This window comes from Pituophis catenifer, unplaced genomic scaffold (genome assembly GCF_029215685.1).
Source record: "Pituophis catenifer annectens isolate HBS135680 unplaced genomic scaffold, rPitCat1.0.hap2 SCAF_1, whole genome shotgun sequence".
NCBI classification, from domain to species: domain Eukaryota; kingdom Metazoa; phylum Chordata; class Lepidosauria; order Squamata; family Colubridae; genus Pituophis; species Pituophis catenifer.
The window spans coordinates 319080251-319103269 of NW_027256881.1; the positions used below are offsets into that span (position 1 = coordinate 319080251).

Genomic DNA, 23019 nt, shown 5'->3' on the forward strand with positions numbered 1-23019 from the left:
GTGGGGGTTAATAGCTTACTCCAGTGGTGGGTTTCAAATTTTTTTACTACTGGTTCTGTGGGCATGGCTTGTGGGTGTAGCATGGCGTGGCGGGCATGGCTTGGTGGGTGTGGCAGGGGAAGGATACTGTAAAATCTCCATTTCCTCCCAATCAGTTGGGACTCGGGAGGCAGATGGGGGCAGGGCCAGTCAGAGGTGGCATTTACCAGTTCCCCACACTACTCAAAATTTCTGCTACCGGTTCTCCAGAACTGGTCAGAACCTGCTGAAACCCACCTCTGGTTTGTTTCCCATCACAATCCCAGTTCCAGATTAGCATTGCAATTTGCCTGGATTAAACCAGGTCCCATTTGCTTCATCTTCCAACCACAGAGTACTATCATAAAAGATTTATTCTAGCATCTTGTTTAGTGCAGAATCTGTAACACAACTCTTAAAGACACAGAAAAGATGCATAACAATCTACTAGATGTTTAAAGGCTACCATGATGTCTCCTTTAGTATTTATACCTTTGTTGATGAATTTACAAATCTGCTTCTCATGCCACAATTGCTTTTAGGATTTTCTGCCCATGAAAATAGTGATGACAGGTACATTCAAGAGCGCACAATTTAGTCATCTATTTCATTTACTAGATACAGGACCTTTGCTTATTTTGAGTGAACAAATTTAGTCTGTCCAGCAATATATACTTTGTTCTCCATTATGGGGTAGTAAATGATGATAGAGGAGTACTAGCTTGCAGAGTGATTAGCTATATAAGGACATCACTCATGGTGTCAGGAGGATTCTGGTAAAGGGTCAAATACTTTAGGACAGCGGCATCCACTCATCAGGGGACGCAATGGCTCAGCACTTAAAGAAGCTGAATTTGTTAACTGGAAAGTTGACAGCTGGGGTTTGTGACCGGAGCGCTTGCACGATGAAGTGAATTCCCATTACTTGCCCAACTCCTGCCCACTTAACAGTTCCAAAGGATGCAAATGCTAGGAGATATAAATAGCTACCACTTTGGTAAGAAGGTAACAGCATTCTGTGCACCTTGGCATACTCTGGCCACATGACCACAAAATTATCTTCAGACAACGCTGGCTCCCTCGATCAAGAAACAGAGATGACCAATGGCCCCTAGAGTTGGAGATGGCCGGATAGGGGAAACTTTTACCTTACACATTCCTCAAGATTACTCGCATTGACTCTATGCAAGCTCTTTTCAAAAATCTGTTCTCTTGCCATTGTTCTCTTCAAAAAAACAGAAAGTGCTATTGTAGCATGACATAAAAGGACCCTGGAAACCACATTAAAAATGAAATATTAGATTGCATGGCATGGCAGGATCAGATGCTCAACATTAGTTTCATACTTCTTTTATACTCAGCTTGCATCTGGCAAGCATAGCCAGAGACGGGATTTTTTAAAGGCATGTTGGGAATTGCTCTCATTTCACAAGTCTCTCCACCACCCACATGCTGAGCCTTTGCTTCACTTTTTGGCATATTGCCAACTTGCATCATCTCAACAGATAGGAGGATGTTGAGCTAAAGTCTATTCTAATTAGCCTGCAGTAACTTGCCATTTGAGAAAACTAATGTGAAGCATACCTGTAATACTGGTTTCTTTTTCTTAAGTGGATGAGAACTGGATTTATTCCTCCTTTTTTACAAAATGAAATTTTAATTTGCATGGACAATCCCCAGAGAATAGCTGTGTCTCTCTTACCAAATTACTGGATGTTTCAGGAGAGGTCATTGCCTCAGGAGGCTGAGCAAAAGATGGGGACCAATGTCCTGAAAAGAATTAAAAGCAAGCAACAATATTCTTACCGATAACTAAGGCGTAAGTGGCAAAGCAAATAGAAGCATATGTTATCTACTGATCTTGCAGTCTGCAGTACGTGAATTTAAGTTGCAGTGATACTCATTATAAAATACATTTACATGCATGAGCCCTACCTAATTATTTAGTAACCTAAAATGAACAAATTAGTCATCTGCATCTATAATAAAACCTGTTTCGGAGATTCCATCTTATGCCTGGTAATTGCAGACTAAGCCTTACTGAACTGTGGGACTTATTTAGGAGTAAGCATACATACCTTCACATGATCTGCTTTGCTACCTCATCATAGTGGGAGTGCGGTTAGTGAAGAACACCAAGAGTGAATGTCAAGTATATAATCTCAACAAAGAGGCATCAATATTGCCCAACAGCAATAGAGAAGTAAGAACCTGCTGGTATCTCTTGGAAATTATCGTTTGACCAGAAGTGCATTTCTGCTAGGACAGAACAAGTGTTCATAGATTGAGCAACTCCCCAAGCCAGCTAATTAAACAGAAAAGCTATTACAAAAATCCAGTTAAAATAAAAACAAGAAAATCAAAACTGGGAGCAGCTTTTTTTAAAAAAAAAAATACAAGGAATAAGGTCACTGTTCTATTCTTGAGGCTAATTACCTGTTCATCATGGAAGAGGATTGGAAGAATTCCATAAAACACTTTATTCTTCCCCTCTCTCCCCTCCCTCTGCCCCCTAAATGAGACCATGCATAGCATGGCCCCCAGTCTCCTCTATTTAACAGAACAACAGAGTTGGAAGTGACATTGGAGGTCTTTTAGTCCAACCCCCTGCTTAGGCAGGAAACCCTACAACACTTCAGACAAATGGTTATCCAGTATCTTCTTTAAAGTTTCAACTTCTGGAGGCAAGCTGTTCCACTGATTAATTGTTCTAACTGTCAGGAAATTTCTCCTTAGTTCTAAATTGCTTCTCTCCTTGATTAGTTTCCACCCATTGCTTCTTGTTCTACCCTCAGGTGCTTTGAAGAATAGCTCGACTCCCTCTTCTTTGTGGCAACTCTTGAGATATTGGAACGCTATCATGTCTCCCCTAGTCCTTCTTTTCATTAAACTAGACATACCCAGTTCCTGCAGCTGTTCTTCATATGTTTTAGACTCCAGTCCCATAATCATCTTTGTTGCTCTTCTCTGCACTCTTTCTAGTCTCCACATCTTTTTTACATCGTGACGACCAAAACTGGATGCAGTATTCCAAGTGTGGTCTTACCAAGGCATTATAAAGTGGTATTAACACTTCACATGATCTTGATTCTATCCGTTTATGCAGCCTTAGAACTGTTGGCTTTTTTGGCAGCTGCTGCACACTGCTGGCTCATATTTAAATGGTTTCTACTAGGACTCCAAGATCCCTCTCACAGTTACTACTATTGAGCCAAGTACCACATATACTGTACCTGTGCATTTTGTTTTTTGTTTTTCCTAAATGTAGAAAAATATAGAATGTATTTGAACCAAAATATTGAATTTGAAACTAATACGGGGGGACCCAAAGGTACTTTTTCAAGAGGCAACTGGACTTTCTGGGTTTTCTTTGAAGACATTTCGTTTTTTGGATGAGAAGCGAAACGTCTTCAAAGAAAAACCAGAAAGTCCAGTTGCCTTTTGAAAAAGCACCTTTGGGACAACCATGACCTGGATGACTGAGAATCTCCATAGACATAATAAGGGGGGAAAGCCCACGTTTAAGCCACTTTTCACCAAGCGGACGCCACAAGATTTTTTGCAAGTGGAGAAATGCTTTTGATTTTTCCATTTTTCAAATCTGCGGTGCTGTACAATTGACTCTCAAACAGATTAGGGGTTTGGAGGAAAAGAACGACTCTTCAAATAAATTAATAAACATTCCCCCACAGGAGGCATCTGAACGAAGACCGGAAGTTACTGTTATTCTTCTCTTTCCCTTCTTTATCTCTACATAGTCACCGGATTACGATTTTGGGTCGTGCTCGAAGCGCCCCGCCCCTTTCTTTTCTTGACCTATCAACGCAACATTGCGCTGCTTTTTGACGTCTGCGCCTTTCCTGCTGGAAGAGCCAGCCAATGGAATTGCTTCGGGAGAGAACGTTGAAGCAGGAAAAAAAAAAGTTGAATACGCACTCACGTACGCACGCACGCACGCACGTTCGGACGGAACAGAACTTTCATTTATTCCCTCCGAGAGGTAATCCGCCTTTCTGGGTTTTTTTTTGCACGTGTGAACGGTGCTTGGTCTCTTGTGATAGCTTGTGTGTCTATTAATTTATTTGAGCCAAAATATTTTCTTCCAGTTTGGGAATAAGTTTTTTTTTTTTTAATGGAAGTTTAGTGAAACAATGATTAGAAAGTTTAGAGCAAAAGCAAAACAGCTCGGGGGTGGGGGTGGTTAGGGAATACTATAAATTGAATGGCGGGACTGAAAAGTAGTCGCTGCACATTTTTCTGCTTTTCCTTCTTCCTCCCAATTCATCAGCTAAAAATTGAGGCCGGGATTGCTGGATGTTTTGGGTGCAGAACTCTGCCGCAAAGACAACTTTTCCATCGTTTAAAAGCAGCCTTTTAGTCACAAGGCTATGTCTGATATCAGGTGAGATTTGGGACAGATGTCTGCCAGGGTACAAATAAATATGAACTGATACCCAGCAACAAAATTTTCTTCCTCTCTTTCCCATTCACAGTTTGCGTAAGTAGTTAAGATGTTAGGTCTGTATGGAATTCTTGCTTCTTATTCTTCCCACCCCACCCTTATTTCCATTATGATCACCTTGGATTTTTTTTCCTTTTAGGTAGAAGCACATGGTTAACAAAATTACTACAATTGCTAGTACTTTTTAAAATCATCTTTCTTTCTTGCTCTTTGACCACATTGTTCACAACTGTCACTTTCCCTCCATATACATTATACAGTATAACTTTCAGAGCCATTTTTGCAACCATCGTTCTTTTTATATCCATTTTTTCCTTATCATTTTGAAGCAAGTTTGTAGAGCATCTCTTGGCACTGTCTTGAAAGCAGTTGCATTTTTTCCACAATTATGCAGTTCCTTTCTATAGCTAAAGGGTAATCCAAAAGAAATATGTGTTTGCTTTAAGGAGTTGCTTTTAGATGTTATGTGCATGTTCCTGGCATATTTTTTCTTTCAGATCAAAAGAAAAAGAGCTTTAGGCTGTTCTCACTGTCACAATCATTCTTCCATTCTTTGCAGAAATCTGCTGTGGTTAGGAGTACCTATGGTACAAATATATGTAATCTATATGTGACAATTATAAATATAATTTTGAAGGTAAAAAATAAAGATACAATTGGGTAAAGCCTTAATGATGGTTGCTATGGCAAGGACTATTCAAAGTTATTGTTATTTCTATTTTTATATTGGATTAAAAAGAAAAACTAGTAGGTGGATTGTAAAGTTGAAAATGTTGCTTAATTTTGTATTGCTTTTTTATGTAAAACAGGATGAAAGTTCTAGCAATTTAAATAATTAATTTTTTAAAATATAGCATATTTTATTAATCAATAAAGTGAGATACATGGAAGCAAAAAAAAATCCTGAGCTGATAATGACTGAAGATTTTTTCTGATATAATTTTACTTCCTTTACTTTAAAATAGCAAAGAGAACTCAGTTCTTCTTTCTTCTATGGCAGGTATGGATTATGTGTAACCTTCCAGATGTTGTTCAGCTCCCAATTTTTTGCTTAACCAGCTTAGACAGTGGTGCTGAAGATGTTGAGCACTGCAGTGTGCATAACATCTGGAGCATCAAACATTACCTATCCCTATTTTTGAACAAAAGGAAACATACTTGGTCCAAATTGGGTAACTTGAGCCAAAGTAATAGATTTTCCAGGTGCTGAACTTTTGGCTGTAGTGCTTAGTGCCATCAAGTGGGCTAACTAAGGAATGACATTATCATTCCCATTGAGGGCAATAATTGAAAGAGCCTATCTTGGGGACAGCAGCTACAGAGGTAGTTTTCTTTGTAAAACTGGCAGTTGCTTGCTGTTGCCTTCTGTGAAGTTTTTTTTGACTTCACAGTTTAATCTATAGCTTTGAGTTTTCTTGATGATCTGGCATTCAAGTGTTAACATGGTCTAATCCTACTTCACCGTTTCAGTCAAGGAGGGCTTTGTGAAGCACCCAATAATACTACCAGTAAATCACAGCAATAAAGCATTTAGACATTTTGATTAATGAAATCATTACCCTGATTCTGGCTGAAGTCTTTGAGGCGCTTAGTAAGAAAATGCAGAAAATGCTATTCTTTTAAAATCAAGCCACAATAGGCCAGTGGAATAAAAACAACCAGAACTTAATGCTGCTTCCTATTCTTTCTCTTTCATTCCCCCCATCCCCTTTTCTTAAACTCAGGAAGCAGCTGGGATAGTATTGACTATCATTCTTAGAGCAAAGTTTTCTAGAATTCTTATAAATGCACACATCCTGCATATAATGTTGGAACAGTACTTGCACATCCTCTAAGGGAGGCCAGTTTATTGTCAATATCATCTGCATGCCAGACAGGAGACTCAGATTTACAGTCCTTATCTCCACAAGTGACAGATTGGTCCTTTTCTATATGGGCTCAATCAAGTTTTTTTATCCTTACCCTCTACTACTGCATGATTCTCTCTACTGTTTTCCGTTGTCCCCAGCAACCACTGATTAGTATTGAAAATTCTCCAAGCTGAAATTTAAAACATTAAAGCAGAGCACTCTTTGCTTCAAGAAGTTTTTTGTTCCTGTAATAGTTTGTGTGTGTGTGTGTTAAACACACAATTGCCTACTATGTTTTTGATTTCTATTTTTAGTAGTATGCTGAGTCTTCATCTTCTTTATTTCTACAGCAGTTAAGAATTGGGTATTTAATTTCAGTCTTCATATATCTCATTGAGTTATGAGAAAACCAGTGATACAGTGATTAAGATATTGGCCTGGAATCAGGCAGATTCCGATTCAAAGTCATCTTCAGCCCTGGCAGCTCACCGGCCAGTCACTTTGGGTCAATATTCTCTCTCATCTTAACCAACTTCACAGAGTTGTTGTGTTGGGAGACCTCCCTGTCCCATAGGGAGGAAAGAGGTAATTTGTCAGGGTTATTTTTTTTTCTTTTAATTTGACAAGAAGTGAATGAGAGATATGTGTGTCTATCAAACAGTCCAGGCATCAATAAAGCCGTCAATTGAAAAATGTTGGAAGGGACACTCACAAATTGGTGCCTGAAAAGATTGCCAATGCTTGGTATAATTAGATTTCAGATTTACAGTATCTTTTTTAAAAAAATAGATCATATTGCTAGCACATAGTACCTGCATAATGATAGAGAGAAAGGTTTTGAAGGTGTTCTTGGCAATGTAGGCAGAAAATATGTGAACTGCTGAACTGTTTCAAAGAAAAGGCCATTTAAAGCAAAGTAGCCCACGATTGGATGGTACTTCTCAGACCTTCAAAAAATAACATGTGATATTTTAAACTCTGAGCATGACTCACTTTTCACATTGAAATGTTTCTTGGGTTGGACCTTCCAGCTATCTTGTGATACCCGCTTTAATGCACTCTTATTATATAAAACAGGTTTCCAAGACAATAGGATCTGAAGAAACAACACAACTGGCAATTGCAATTGACTTTGTATGCCTTTAAGGAACAGCAAGGGTGTCGCCAGCAATTTCTAGTTAGTACATCAGATTACAAATCCAGGTTTAAAAATTGCTGTTTATTTCAAGCAACTATACTTTGTTCTGAGTATAATAAAATACACTGTGTTTTCTCGCAAATAAGACCCTGTCTTATATTTTTTTGAACCCCAAAATAAGCACTTGGCCTTATTTTCGGGGAGGTCTTATTATTTTGGACACGTGGAGAAAGATGGGTCTCCTGTTCCCATCTTACCTGATTTCCAGCTCTGTGTTTAAATATTTTTGGGGAGGGGCTTATTTTAGTGCATGTGCTCAAAAGCCCGATTGGGCTTATTATCAGGGGATGTCTTATTTTCAGGAGAACAGGGTACTCAGTACGATAAAATTTTAGTTCAAGAAGACTACAGGTAAATATGCATCAATCCATTTATAGTAAATACAGGTATGTTCAAGCAAATCACTGAAAAACAGAAGGAAGGAATCAGTATGGTCAGAAAATTTCAGCGATTTCTAGAATTAGAAAATTCTAGAATTGGAAAAGCAAAAAAATTAAAACAGTGACACACACGCAAACATGAAACAAAAATGGAACAGAGTGGCTTCTCTGAAGAAACTTACTGAAATTTAGATCAGAAATCGTATTTATTTTGATTGTGCAAAATACTTAAGCTTAGTTGATTTGAGGAGTTACCTTTGAAGGGTTGTTTCTGAGCAAGAATCCAGAACCTGTGTGAATCTAACAGTAAAGCTAGAAGCCTTTTAAATGGCATAGGACCAGGGTATTTACGGGACCGACTTCTGCCACCAATAGCCTCCCACCGATCAGTTCGCTCCCACAGAGAGGGACTCCTCAGGGTGCTGTTGGCCAAATTATGCTGGCTGGCGACGCCCAGGAGGAGAGCCTTCTCAGTGGGAGCTCCTGCCCTTTGGAACGAACTGCCCCCAGAAATACATACAATCTCTGATCTCCGGGTTTTTCGCTGTGCCCTCAAGACCCTACTGTGCCGACAAGCGGGGTTGTCTATTTAAGTGGTTTTTAAATTGGAGTTTTAACTTGGGGTTTTAAATTTTGGCTGAAACTGTTTAATTGATTTTAATTATTTTTAATGATGTCTGTATATTTATGTTTTTAAATTGGCTGTACACTGCCCTGAGTCCTTCTGGAGAAGGGTGGTATATAAATAAAATTAACATAACATAACATAACATAACATAACATAACATAACATAACATAACATAACATAACATAACATAACATAACATAACATATGAAAGTCCTGTGGCCCCAGATACAAACCAAGTGGTTCTAAGCCACCCAACAACCTGAGAGACGCGTTCAGAAAGCTGAGAGATATATTCTTAAAAGAAAGACTTCTTGGGAAGGAAAGATCTACTTGGAAATCATTATTGTTACTAACCAGACATGCATATTTCATAAAGCTGATGAAGTCCAGTTGTATGAAAGATAGAAAGTTGTAGCCTCTGAGATAATTGAAATTATAAATGGAACTCTGTGGGAAGAATTTATCTTCTGTGAACAATTTCCTAAAACTTTGTCCACCTCCTTTGATTGGAATGTTTGAATTTAGCCCCAGTTTATCACCTATGTGTTCATGAATCTTGGCTTATAATATATCAATATGTGTGACAATGTCAAATATCATAAGATTTAGCATTCTTGTGTGTGAGTTTGCCAAAATTATACAAACTCTCATGAAAGAATGCAGAAATAGTATATTTGACAGATTTGACAGTATTACAAGATACTGAGAACCATTATCCATTGATTGTTTATGCAGGCATCACTATCTGTAGGCTTCAGAGCGCAACTCATAAAGTGCTGCTTTTAAGATGGTCATATATTAATATCATATGGCTTGGTGCCAGAATACATTCAGGACCATTTCTAGCTGTAACTCATCATCCTCTATGCCCATTCTCCAGAAGGAGAAGCTTAGTATAGTCCCCTTAGTAAGGTGAGGTATAGGGACTCAAAAGGTACTCATCTTTTATGCAATGAACCCCACCTTATGGATCAATCTCCTTGAGGTTCAAATTGTGCCTTTGCTGGCAATAGAGAACTGCTGAACAGAGCTCTTTTGCACAGCAAATAATTGGAACCTTGTAAGTTACTTGGTTGTCTAGAACCATGAGCTATTTCTTCCTCTCCCCTTTCTACATTATATGCTATTATGTTACTGTTGTGCATTTTATTGTGTTGATTTTATGATTGTGAACTACTGAGGGTCAGTTGAGCTGCGGTGCATAAAACAGATAAGTACCATAAACCATGAGAGATCTCTTGCAAATGTCTGAGACTCTATTGTGGAGATATGTTCATATTTTTAATCCTAACAGCCAGTTATGATGCTGAAGCGAAAAAATTTCATCAAAAGTCTCAGTTCTGGTAGGACAATGTATCACTAATCTGGATTACTCACTCCTCCATCTCTCATTGTGATATTAGTTCTTCCAATAATATGCACCAAATCAAGTGTCACTCTGGGCAGCTTCTACAAGTAAAAGTAGTTTTGGTAGCTGGAGTACATTAAGCAGTGCTCTGATCTGATCATCCAGGCAAGGCAGAAAGAAGCTAGACAGAAGAACAAGGAACTGTTTTGTAGGACTCATTGATGATTAATTTTAGTTGGCTAGTCTTATTTATTTTAATTAAATAAGCATTCATCTGCACAAGAATAAAACTTGTCCAGGAAAACATGCATGCTTTTCAGATGAGGCATAGCATGTTCTGGCTTTTTACTATAAAAACAAGAGTGCTGGTTTAGTTCTGGGATTAAAAAAAAAATTTACATTGACTGATTAATCTGGTCACTTTTATAATACAATTAACCTTATTGACTGATTGTTGTTCAATGTTACAAAAGTTAATTCAGAAATGAACAATTTTGTGTTTATTATGAAAGTGTTTTACAATTCTAATTTATTTATTTATTTATTATTGTAATTTATATGCCGCCTTTCTCCCTGGGGACTCAAGGCGGCTTACAAAATGACAATTTCCAATACAAATCACAATGAAATAAAAATTAAAATCAGCAACTCTATTAAAACAATTTAAAATTATAACAGTGTACCCCCAAATGGATCAGTTTAATTGGCGGAAGAGCCACGTCTTCAGCTCACGACGGAAGGAAAGAAGGTCGGGGGCTGTCCTGAGCTTGGTGGCAATCCATTCCAGAGGGTCGGGGCTCCCACAGAGAATGCTCTCCTCCTGGGGGCCGTCAGCCGACATTGTTTGGCCGACGGTACCCTGAGGAGGCCCACTCTGTGAGAGCGCACAGGACGATGAGAGAGCGGCTGGAGATGGTCCTGCAAGTACCCTGGGCCTAAGCCCATTAAGTATCATTAAGCTGGACCAGGGGTGGGTTCTACTTACCTTTACTACCGGTTTGTAATGGGGCCGCCCGCAAGTGCAGAATTTTCATGATATCAGGGTCAGTGGGCGGAGCCTCCTGCCAGTTTTATTACCGGTTCTATAGAACCGGTGCGAACTGGGGGCAACCCATCACTGAACAGGACTCGCAAAGCATTCTATGTTCCTATATGGACAGAAGTTGTTTTAGTAAATATTAATCACATACAAAGTCCTCTCAAAATCCAGATATGTCCATTGATCTGAAATGAGTTTTAATTGACCTCAATTAAAATTTAGCAGTCATCCAATGAAGCTAATTGGCAGAAGATTTAGAAGAGAAAAAGAAAGCATTATACAGCAAATAATCTGTGGAATTCCTTTATTAGAAGATGTCATTATCACCTCAAATTGTATAGCTTTAAAAGTGTTTGGAGGTAACTCATGAAGTCAGATCCAACCATAAACGATCAACTTGAGACTTCAGTTACCTACTTTCATGCCAGTTGCAAGGGGATAACCGTGGGAGAGAGTTGTATCTGTGGCTCTTGCTAGTGAGGACTATGGTAGAGACAGTTGATGATGCAGTGTAAAAAATGAAATGGTAGGCCTTGGTCTGCTGTGGTAGAGCTGTTCTTACATTTTCTTAATCAGCTGCTGATTTTCTTCTTCTTTCAGAACAGAAAGAGAGGTGAGGTCTAGGAAGAATGATGGAAGAACAGAATTATCATATAGTCATATTGTATGATTACCTGAGCTGAATAGGGGACTGAGATCAGGGTGGATAAAAATCAATGATTTTTTAAAAAAAATAAAAAAAATCAGATTTTTTTTATTTAAATTGGATTTTTTTGACTTAAATCGGATTTTTTTTATTTTTATCGAATTTATTTTAAGAAAAAACTTGGGGTAAAAATCTATCGTAAGATAGTTTTCTATTTAAGATACATAAATAATTTATTTATTTTTATTTATTTATTTGTTTCAATTTCTATACCGCCCTTCTCCAAATAGGACTCAGGGCGGTGAACAGCCAAAGTAAAAAACAGGACATACAAAATTTAAAAACAATTTAAAATAATTAGATATTTTGGCCGTAAATTAAAACAACCCAATTTAAAATTTAGTTTATTCAGCATGAAATGGAGCTTAGTTATGTAGCATGAGGCTGTATATTCTGCAACACTGGGACTATCGGTGAGTCAACAGTGGGTCAAAGTAGTAGCAGAGATGACAGTTGCTCTTTAAAAATTATTATTTAAATCGAGTTGATTTAAATCAAGCCTTTTTACTAGTGATTTAAATCATGATTTAAAATGTGATTTAAATCAACTCGATTTAAATCAAATCCACCCTGACTGAGATATAAGGCAGGCAGTTTCTTGAGTTTCAGTGCCATCTTTGGATATAGTAGGCTAGTAGGTTATATTTAAAGACAGCAAATTGACACTGAAGCTCAAAGATGCTGGAAAGCCAGGACAAGGACTCAGAAAGGAAGAGAAAGTTGTAATAAGGGCAGCATGAAAGAAACTATTGCAAACATTCAGAATGAAGTGAAAAGGAAAGATGTTAGTAACTGAGAGAATCGGTAACAGAGAATCAGTCAAATGCATTGTGTGAACTTGTGCCCGTTCTTGGCAGACATTAATAAACCTTGGTATAAATACAAAACTATCTGCTTTTTTGTGGGTGTTGCTCTTTGGTGGTTATATGGACCACTGGCATTGCTCTCAGGGATGTGGAAACCATTGTAAAATCACATCATTGCCAAAGTATTCTCTTTAAGTGGAGGAGGAAGAATGTAATTTATGAATCACTAGTCTATTTTTGAAAACCTTGTAGGATTAAATGACTCATAGGTCTCTTTTTAGCTTAAGAAATGGTGCTTATATCCAGTGTGTCAAACATCCAACATTACAATGTTTGATATTCCACTATCATTAAAAATCACTTGGGCAAGTTTTTCAGACCTCTTGGAGATGGTTTTTCAGTCCTTTAGTACTTTTAATATGCTCCTAAACAACACAGTCCTTTTCACCTGTTTTTCAAATGACAATTGAATATTGGAATTCATTATGGATCATTCTTGTCATTTTGTGTAACTTTTGAGAACCGGCTAAATGCCAGATGCCATCTTCCGTGCATTGGAAATCTCTTTCTACAGCAAATTTCTCATTCTTTCATTTTTCAACCATGGTTTTATATTGCATGTGAATCCTCCCAGTCCATGTTTCTTTAGATATCTTTGTACCCTGTTTCCCTGAAAATAAGACATCCCCTGATAATAAGCCCAATCAGGCTTTTGAGCACATGTGCTAAAATAAGCCTCCCCCCGAAAATAAGCCCTCCCCCAAAATATTTAAATGCAGATCTGGAAATCAGGTAAGACAGCAAGAGGAGCCCCATCTTGCTCCACGAGCCCCAAAATAATAAGACCTCCCCGAAAATAAGGCCAAGCGCTTATTTCAAGGTTCAAAAAAATATAAAACAGGGTCTTATTTTGGGGGAAACACGGTAGTGGTTTCTAAACCATATGAGTTTATGAAAGTTTCTGTTGTGAAAGTTGTGTTTGGTTATCTAGAGCCACAACATATGGAGATAGCCATGAGATTGACTTTAAAAGGGATTAGGAGAATTTCATGGAAGACAGACCTGTCAGGACTATCAATTTTCAAGATCCAGTGTTACCTGTGGGAGGTGGTATAGCTCCAAATTCTAGTTGCAGGGGACCAGCCACTCCTCCTGCCTTGAACAGCCCAGAGGCATCCAGTTGGCCACTATGAATGAATGAACTAAGAATGGAAGAAGACAGAGAGCTTGCAAAGTCCTTGGAGCTGTAACTTGGAATGGAAGGTAAATATGCCTCTCTTTGCCACTGGCTCTCTGCACTAATTATGTAGCATGAGGTTAGATGAAGAGCTGAATTAATCTGGAACACAGGAATGTTTCCAAAGAACATAATCCAGCAAAGAAAAAAAAAAACCCTATCGGTACATGAATCTTATTATGCTGTAGTTTGCTTTATTATGTATTTTTTACATCACTGGAGGAAAAGGCATATTGATACAAGTACTCTATGTTACATTGACTTTTTGTGCTAAATCAAAAAGTTTGCATTTTTTTCCTTGAGACTGACATTCTAAGATCATCATTTTATGAAATAAGAAAATATCTCAAGTTTATAGAGGCTTCATATCTGCATTGCTAATTTCTGCTAGTAGGAAGTGTCCTAACTCATAATGTCCTCCTATGCATGGAGAACCACGATTTGCTATGTTTCCCACCAATGTTAGGTCCCTTTTCAGATTCTCCCATCATAGTGTAGCAGCAACTTCCTTTTAAGAAGAACAAGAGTTGCTGGCTACCCCAGAGATTTATTTTTAACTAGATTGCTTGTTTAACCTTAAGATTTCATTCCTAAAGAGACAGACAATTTTGATTTCCCCAGTTGACATTTTTCCACATGTCCAAAACAAGATTCAGTGAAATGTTACGGCTGATAAAAAATGTAGCATTACTGGCTATTCCTCCATTGTTTGGGATGTTGGTTTTTCTTATAAAAGGCGGTACCCTCAAAGTGTAAATATTGCTCTAGAAAGCATAGAAATGATTCTTTTTTACCTAATACAAGGGCAGTCTGGGAAAGTTCCAAATTTGTTTTCAGGTAACCCAAAGCTTCTTGGAAGGACAAAGTTCTTCAGGCTTCTGGCTGTTGAAAGCTCACTTTTCCTCCTTGAATTAAAACTGAAGGTAGATTTCCCTGTTCAAATTGTATTTTGAAGTCTTACAAGTCACAATAACATTTCCAACAAATGAATTTAATGTGAGATTGTCTTGCCCAGAGCTTGAACAATTTGTTTGGGAACCTAAAAGCATTCACTATTTTGGGGAAGCTCACTGCTGATGGTGCTGGCTTTCCAGGATATGTCCTCTATTCTTTTCCTCTGGGCAGTTGGGCGATTTCAAAATGGAGCAATGAATTTCAGCCACCCACTGCTTCATTGTAGAAGACTGTCAATAGGAATGAACATACAGTATTGTTCGGTATTTTGGTTTAAATTGTGAGCACTGGAGTCTAATTCATTTTGAGGCAGGCAGCAAGTTTAATTTGAACAATATCATTCCTTTAATTTCAAACAAGCACTTTGTTGATCTAGTAAATATATCTTATAATAAAACGTGTCTCTCAGTTAGTGCTGATATTTAAAAAGTACATTTCTCTGTTAAACCCCCCCCCATTACATTCAAGTGAATGATACGTTATGCACTAATTGATCTTTTTTTTTTTTTTTTTTTTACCAAAAATTACAATGTGCTTCATAGAACACCTTAAAACGTACGATTAATCATATTGCAGTTACGGGGGCTGAGGCGAAGAGAGCTCCTTGCTTAAAACTATTGAGAGTCAAACCCCAGACTTTCATTACTCGGCTGTCATGTAGCTTGCATCCTCTGCTTTTTCATTTTGAGCTTTTCGGGTGTTTTAGAGTACAGTTCCATCAATCCCAGCCACAGCAGCCAATATGTAGGCAGGCCTGGAATTACAGTACAGAATACTTGAATACTACAGTATTGAATACTACAGGAAAGCTATGGTAAGTGATTTGAGTGTGTCACCCTGCCCAATATTTGGTTTCTCCCGAGTAGCCTAGATAGTACAGGTAGTCCTCGAATTATGACCACAATTGAGCCCAAAATTTCTGTTGTTAAGTGAGACATTTGTTGAATTTTGTCTTATTTTACAACCTTTCTTGCCATAGTTGTTACGCGAATCACTGCAGTTGATAAGCTACTGACCTGATTATTATGTGAATCTAGCTTTCCCATTGACTTTGTTTATCAATTGCAAGCAAAGGTTTGCAGGTTGCAAAAGGTGATCACATGACCTTGGGACTGTCAGGGTTCCAAGTAACACCCCCAACGAAAGAAGACTCCGAGGCCTGAAGTTCCTCAATCCAATGCAAAAGATGGCTTCCAGGCCTGATAGGGACACCGCAGCGGTCATAAGTATGAACCAGTTGCCACGCATCTCAGTTTTGATCACATGGTCATGGGGATGCTGCCAAGATTGTAACTGCGAGAAACGGTCAGAAGCCACTTTTTTCAGTGCCGTTGTAACTTTGAACGGTCACTAAATGAACTGTTGTAAGTCGAGGACTACCTGTATCCATTTCACACTTTGACCCAGGAAGTTCTGTTGAAAAACAAACAAAACAACAACAGAAATGTGTGCCCCATTTACTTGGATGGCATATTGGTGTTCCTTGGGGGCAACCCCCTCAGATTCCTAAGGAGGAAAATGTACTAAATCCCATCCTAGAATGGGTAGAAATCATTTGGCAACTAAGAACAAACCTGCAATTGCTCCAATTGTTTGGAGTGGGACAGTTACAGAGAAGGCTTTACTGGGACAATTTCCCTCTTTCCAACTTGTTCATTTTTTCTGTCTAAAACTTCTTCAGTGTTTTTCCTTCTGATCAACCCTGGTTTTGGAATTGTCTCTCTGGCAAGCTAAAGGGGTGGGAGGTAAGGAACCAGGTCCCGCATGCTGGAATTCTAGGGAAGAAATGATGACTTGTTCTCCATACAACTTACGAAGGGGAAAATACATTGAGAATTATGCTTTGGTGATACTGGTTTGAGCCAACTAAAGAGCAAATCACTCTGGTTTCGAAATGAAAGGGTTTCAAAATGCTTGGTTTGGGTTATTTTCCTATAAACCGCTTTATAGTTCAAAGCAAAATGTAGCCCATGAAGGAAATTAAATTACCTAATGTGGGTTCTTAACTGTCTATTAAAGTTTACCAAAAATGCCTTGTACAGCAAATGTTAAATTTGCAAGGGAGTGCATGGTTTTGGGGTGTGTGCATCTGTTCCTTTTGAAGGATAACAGAAGTAGCAGCACTTTTGCAGCACTCAGGATTATTGAACAGGATTTAGGAGCTGGGCAATGTTTTGTGATGCTTTTGCCTGATGCAGATTTAAGATGGTTAGGCTGAGGTCAGTTTAGCCTTCATGGTCAATGTGGCTAGAGGGATTTTCAGGAGAATGTTCAGTAGAATTGCTTCTAAAAAAAAAAAAGTCCCAATCCCTTGTAATTGTGCTGTACAGAATTCCTCAGATATAGAAAACTAACTTTGTGGACATCCTTATGATGGGACTTTATTAGATTTTTTAAAATTCCATTTTTATTATTTATAAGTAATTCAGGTAGCGAAGGTTCCTAATATTCCTTCCTCCTCCTATTTCCCACAACCACAACTCTTTGTGGTGCGTTGGGTTGAGAGAATGATTCGTTTAAAGTCACCCATCTGGCTTTCATGCCTAATGTGGGATTAGAACTCAGTCTCCTGGTTTCTAGCTTGGTGCCTTAACTAATAGACCAAACTTTACTTAAAGTTAAAACCATTGATCGGGGTAATTTGTAATTTGGAGATAGCTTTTCTTTCTGTTTTTGTGTTTATTTCTGGAAATTGTGTTCTAGTTAGGCTGAGCATATATGCTTCAAAAAGAAAATTCAAGCAAATGAGTGAGCAGGACAATCTAATTCAAATACATAATTGCTGTAGAGGCTACCTCTTGAATTGCTCATGAGGTCTTCCTCTGTGCAAGTCGAAAGTCATCCTATGCACCATAGTATATGTGAGATGGATTGTTGTTCTCCACATTCACATAAAGTGTCCTCTGTAGGGAAGCTCCATTTTCTTGAGATTGCCCTTTGATCTTCCTATCCTGGTGTGCCGTCTATTTAGCTATTTCCATCCAGGCCAAGCTTATTCTTGACCAGGTGGCAGACAGTCATGTGGTTTTGCCAAATTGCCCAGTAGATCTTTTAAAAATTATGGATGATCCCAAAAGAGCTTTTGTTTGTGTGATTATATTTAACCCATATTTACTGTATTAAGAATTAATAAGAATTAATAAATTAATAATTTACTGTATTAAGAATCAAGGTTGACTCAGCCTTCCATCCTTTCTAAGGTAGGTTAAATGAGGACCCAGTTTGTGGGGGCAATACGCTGACTTTGTATAAATATACAAAAGTATGAAGGCTATTGCTTAACGCATTGTAAGCTGCCCTAGGTCTCCGGAGAAGGGCGGCATATAAATCAAATTAAAAAAAAAAGAATTAAAATTGATGCACTTGTGGTATATTTATTTATTGACTCCTGTAAAAACATTAAACCTATTAGATATTAACAAAAATGTTTTTCATGAAAAACCTGTATATTTTTTAACAAATACAAAATAGCAATGAGAAGAATACTGTTGTTTCAAATGTTTGCAAATGTCTTCAATATCTGGCAAAGAATTTTGATTTCATGGACCCCTGAAAAGGGCTTTGGACACACACACACGCAGGGTTCCTTAGACCACAGTTTAATAAACACTGGCTTACAATGATTAGCAGTAACAATGTTCAAGTAGTGTTTTCTCCTGGAAGCAGGTAATGAGTTCTGATAGTTTTGCTGGGTATACTAACTTTCATTGACCAACTGTCAGTAGGTAGCAAGAACCTATCTGTCATCTATTGGCAAGATTAGGCCTCTATGGGCATTCCCCTTTCCTCTAGTCCCTGAGCACTGTTCCCTAAGGCCAATCTGCTTTTAGCAGCAGTTCAGTTCTTTCAAGCCAAATTCCCCCTACTCCTATAATATCACAGCAGTGACCAGCTGTACTTACGGTGGTGCCGAGGTTGTATGGTGAAGCTGGTCACAGAGCACACCCTCAGTTGCTATTTTGGCTGCTTTACAACTCTTGTAGAAGAGCACTAACCTGTGTTCCGAAGCAACCTTAGCAACAATTTGTAGGTAAGATGCAATCATCTTGTGAAGCTGAAGAGATCGATCCGTGCTTGTCCTCCTATCTTGTCAGTCATTGTTTGGGCTGCCACCGATTCAAGCTGACTCAGATCACTAAGCTGGAAATAGGCTCCGAGACCTAGGGGGTAAAAAACCCTCTTGTGCCTTTTGCCCACCAATTCTCTTAGCCTACCTAGCCCTAGGCAGCTGATTTCTGGCTGGGAGAGATAGAAAATGAATGGGGAGTGAATCCTGATGGATAGCTAACTGTAAAGACTTAGTCATCTGTCAAAATCATTGCCCATCATAGGGCAATAGAATAGCAGATGGTTTTCCTGCCTGCTGGTGGTATTGAGAAGGTGGTGGATGGCATCTTTCTGTGCCAGGGTGATTTGCCTTGATGGATTTGGGATGATGCAGTGGTCTCAAGATTAAAAGTCCCCCCTCTCTGACAGAAAAATCAGGCTCAATGTACGCAATGTCACGCAAACCTCATGCCTGATTAAAGTACATGTCTGTCTTATAGCTGAAAATGTAAAGAGCAGAAGTGTTAAGTAATGGAGGAAGAAATTATTTGGCATTCCTGCAGGTTTTCTACAGCGTGAATGGAATACTATATGTGTCAAGGAGGAAAAGTAACATATACATTGATAATTAGTAAGGTCGTCAGTTTTTCCTGTGATTGTGCAGTGTTGATGGAAGGTTTCTCATATTTTTTTCTTGAGTTCTCAGGGCCTGGTCAAAACTGTATTTTTTCATTTCCCTGTCAGTGGACAATGATACGACATATGACGGCTAATACTGATTGTATTCAGTTCAGTTTTACAATTTTAAATATACTTGTTCTTTATTTCAATTGAGTTGCTTTGCAAAAGTTGAGCTACAAATATCTTAAATAACCGGTGGCTTGGCAATTTAAGGTCCATGGGCCATATCTGATTTTGAAGATATTTTACTTGGTTTCTAAAAGTTCCACCCAATTTAATTGAGGCTGTGATAAAGATTTCATTCATTGGATAGATGGGAAGTGTTACAAATTTGACTATTCCCATTTTTATTGCCGTTTTTGTGGGGTAATTAATATTAGCCACGTTGTAGGATGTATAGAATATACCACACTGGTCTGGTCTGGAAGATAGAGTTTATTATTCAACTTCTCAGTCTAGGGTTGAGAGAATATTTGGCCAAAGTCATAAAGGCAGCTTTTCTGTCTCAGGGAGGACTACAATCTGAATTTCCCCACTCTCCCCTTGTTGAGCATCGTAATCACTACCACACATGTGTATATGCATATATATCAATATCTGACCCTAGTCAGCCCAGCTTCAGTTGACAATCTCTCTATCTGTTTGTTATGATAGTCGTTTATAACCCAGTGCTATCCAAATGAGATGGGTAGCATATCTGACTGGTGCTGGGATGTGGAAGACCATGCCATGCTTTGCTTTATAATGCCAAATTTTTATGGAACGCTGATAGTTCTCTGAATCCTTATGCACTCAGTAATGAATGGCTCTCAGATTTAAAGAAATTGTCTATCATGTATAAAGTATTAAATGAAGGATAAATGAGGTTAGAGGTGCCAATCTTTTCTCTATGCCGAAGAATATTATAGAAGTGATTAACAATGTAAAGTTGATTTATTTTGGTGTCTTTATTTATTGCAGACCTTTACTTTCCTGGATGCAGCTGTAATACCAGTTGCCATGGAGAAGATCAAGGAACAGTTTTCTAGGCTTCAAATAGCAAAACGGTGTTCACTAACCGAAGACCCATCTTACTTATTGGACATAGATATTTCAAGAGCAGAAGGGAGCCATTTAGTGGCTGTTTCCTGCTCCAATAAATCAATCAGGGTTTACAACAGGGAGACATTGTGCTTGCTACAAGAATATAATAGCCATCCTGCATTGCTAAGTGGTGTCAGATTTGCACATACAAATGAAAATATATTATTTTCAGCTGGCAGTGATGGATCGTTGAAGTGTTGGGATATTCGTTCATCTGCTGTGAAGCCTGTACATTTGTTTTGTGGCAATCCTTCAGATATTTTCATTAGTTGTGATATAAGCTGCAATGACCTCGTAGTATGTGCTGGCACAGAAAAAGTGGAAGAAGATGCATTTGTAACATTCTGGGATGCGAGAGGCTGCACAAATAGTGTCCCTTCCAGCAAACGGTCACTAGGTGTCTATTCAGAATCTCATAACGATGATATAACTAAAGTATGTTTTCATCCCAACAAACCACATTTGCTTGCTTCAGGCTCAACTGATGGATTGGTAAATGTGTTTGATATTAACAAAGACAATGAAGAAAATGCTCTGGTTACCACTTGTAACTCTGATTCTTCTGTAAGGTCTATTGGATGGGCTGGAAAAGATTATTGGCAGATTTACTGCATGACACATGATGAAGGATTTTGTTATTGGGATCTTACTCAGCTGGATTCTGAAATGTCAACTATATTATTGCATATTCCAGATGTCAGAGAAGTAGAAAATATCAAACTGGATTACTTAATTGGTGGTGTTTATCATGAAAAAGTGGGCAAATTGTTTGTATTTGGAGGGATGTCAACAGGAAGCATTTGTCTCATAGAGTGTTGTGCTCATGAACTGAATTCTGTGGGAATACTTCAAGGAGGACACTCTGCTATCGTTCGTTCCTTCTACTGGGATATGGTTGATGATTCTCTATTTACAGGAGGAGAGGATGCAGAGTTGTTGCTATGGAAACCAGGAGCTGTAGAAAAAGCTTTGAGTAAAAAGACTTCTATGAAAGTGATTTCCTCTGTCAATCAGCAAACAAAAGTTCATCAACATACCTTGAAAACAAAACAAAAAGTAAAGAAATGAAAAGTTCCATTTTTAACACTTCTAAAGAGATGACTGTGTGTGTGTGTTATAGAAGAACACAAAAAAGAGTGGTTGAAATTTAAAGGCAGTTGAATGTGATAACTGTTGTGTGGACTAGAACCTATTTCATTGTACACAAAAATGTATGCTATAATTGGTTTCTATAGTGCAACAACACTATTCTTGCTTGTATGAGTTGACTTTTCAAAAAGCTGTAGTAGTTTTAAATGGCTGAGTTTTCTAAACTTGGACACTGCTTATGCTTTCACCATTAATATGTTTCCCCACTCAGTTGAAATCAATGGAGTCCAATTGGGTAGGATTGATCTTCCAGAATAAGAAATGTACACAAGAACGTTTTACAATTTATTATTCATATATGGTATAGGGCCTGGCTACCTACAAAACCCGCTTTGTCTCATCACATCAGCCTGTCCCACTCATTCAGTTAGGGAAGGCATGCTACAGACCCTGTCAATCAAAGAATTTTTCTTCAAAAATTCTTTGACGGGATTAAGGAAGAGGACCTGTTTTGCTGCTGCCCCTGCTTTGTGGGACATCTTGCCCTCTGGGGTGAGGAAAGCCCTCAATCTCTTGGTCTTTCACGAAGGGTCAAAACCTTGCTGTGTAGTCTGGTCGGGCTGGTCGGCCTTATGAGAACCCCTGCCTATATTAACAACTCTTAGTCTCTCCATCTTGGAATTCCATCTTTTGTAATTTTATAATCTTTTACATTTTTAAATTTTTTAAACCTTAAATTATATGGTTTTTAATGTTTTATTATACCAATTAAATTGTACACCACCCAGAGCCCCCCTATGAGGGAGTTGGATGCTTAGGAAGTTTGATATGTATATAAATAAATGTTGCTACTTGTAGTCTTACTTGTTTCAGTGAACTGTATTTTTGCAAATCATTACAATATTGATACACGCAGGGAGGTGGGACTTGAAGCAGCCTTGATCTGTGATTGTGAAGAAATTGCAGCAGAGTAGTTGGTCTGCAGGCCATATTTGGGGAAAAATGGACTTAAATTTTAATATTCTTAAAAAACTGGAGTTAATGAGAAGACGGAGGAAGATCTGCTTAAATAACCTGATAAAGCAGACTACCCACGTCACCCATCAAGAGATCAAATTAGTTAGAGAACAATCATGGTACTTGAGGAGACCTAAAATGAGACATGAATTGTAATTAGCTTATATTGCAATGTCCATTCCCAGGTTCTATAAAATGTTACCTTTATTCTGATTTGAAATACATTTTGATTCAAGATGGTAAAGAATTGTAACTCCCTTTCTGGAAAAATAACAATTTGGAGGTAAAATTAATGCTCTTGTGTATTTAGTAGCAGAGTGTTTTCCTTTGTTGCGCAGTCATCTAGATGGTGGAAGTTGGCAAATTGGTGCCCACAGCACCAGGGCCTGTGTCACCACTAGATGGCACCCACTATTCTATATGTTTTTTTAAATCTCAAGAGATAGCCAGGTTTTGCAACACTATTCAGTGTTGT

At 38.3% G+C, this 23019-nt stretch overlaps 1 protein-coding gene across 2 annotated transcripts; it reads left to right on the forward strand.

The window, feature by feature from the left end:
- Positions 1-3981: 3981 nt before the first annotated feature.
- On the forward strand, positions 3982-21584 carry WDR89 (WD repeat domain 89). Of its 2 annotated transcripts, none has more exons than XM_070931606.1 (2): positions 3982-4018; positions 20316-21584. In XM_070931606.1, exon 2 carries the CDS (start codon positions 20355-20357, stop codon positions 21504-21506), a length of 1152 nt encoding a protein of 383 aa, XP_070787707.1. In that variant the 5' UTR covers positions 3982-4018; positions 20316-20354; the 3' UTR covers positions 21507-21584. The 2 variants fall into 2 exon arrangements, with proteins under 2 accessions (XP_070787707.1, XP_070787708.1); XM_070931607.1 differs by lacking the exon at positions 3982-4018 and adding an exon at positions 13653-13699.
- The last annotated feature ends 1435 nt before the right edge of the window (positions 21585-23019 follow it).

Excerpts from the sequence above, each read along its gene's own strand:
- WDR89 (XM_070931606.1), top strand. The coding sequence starts at position 20,355 with ATGGAGAAGATCAAGGAACAGTTTTCTAGGCTTCAAATAGCAAAACGG.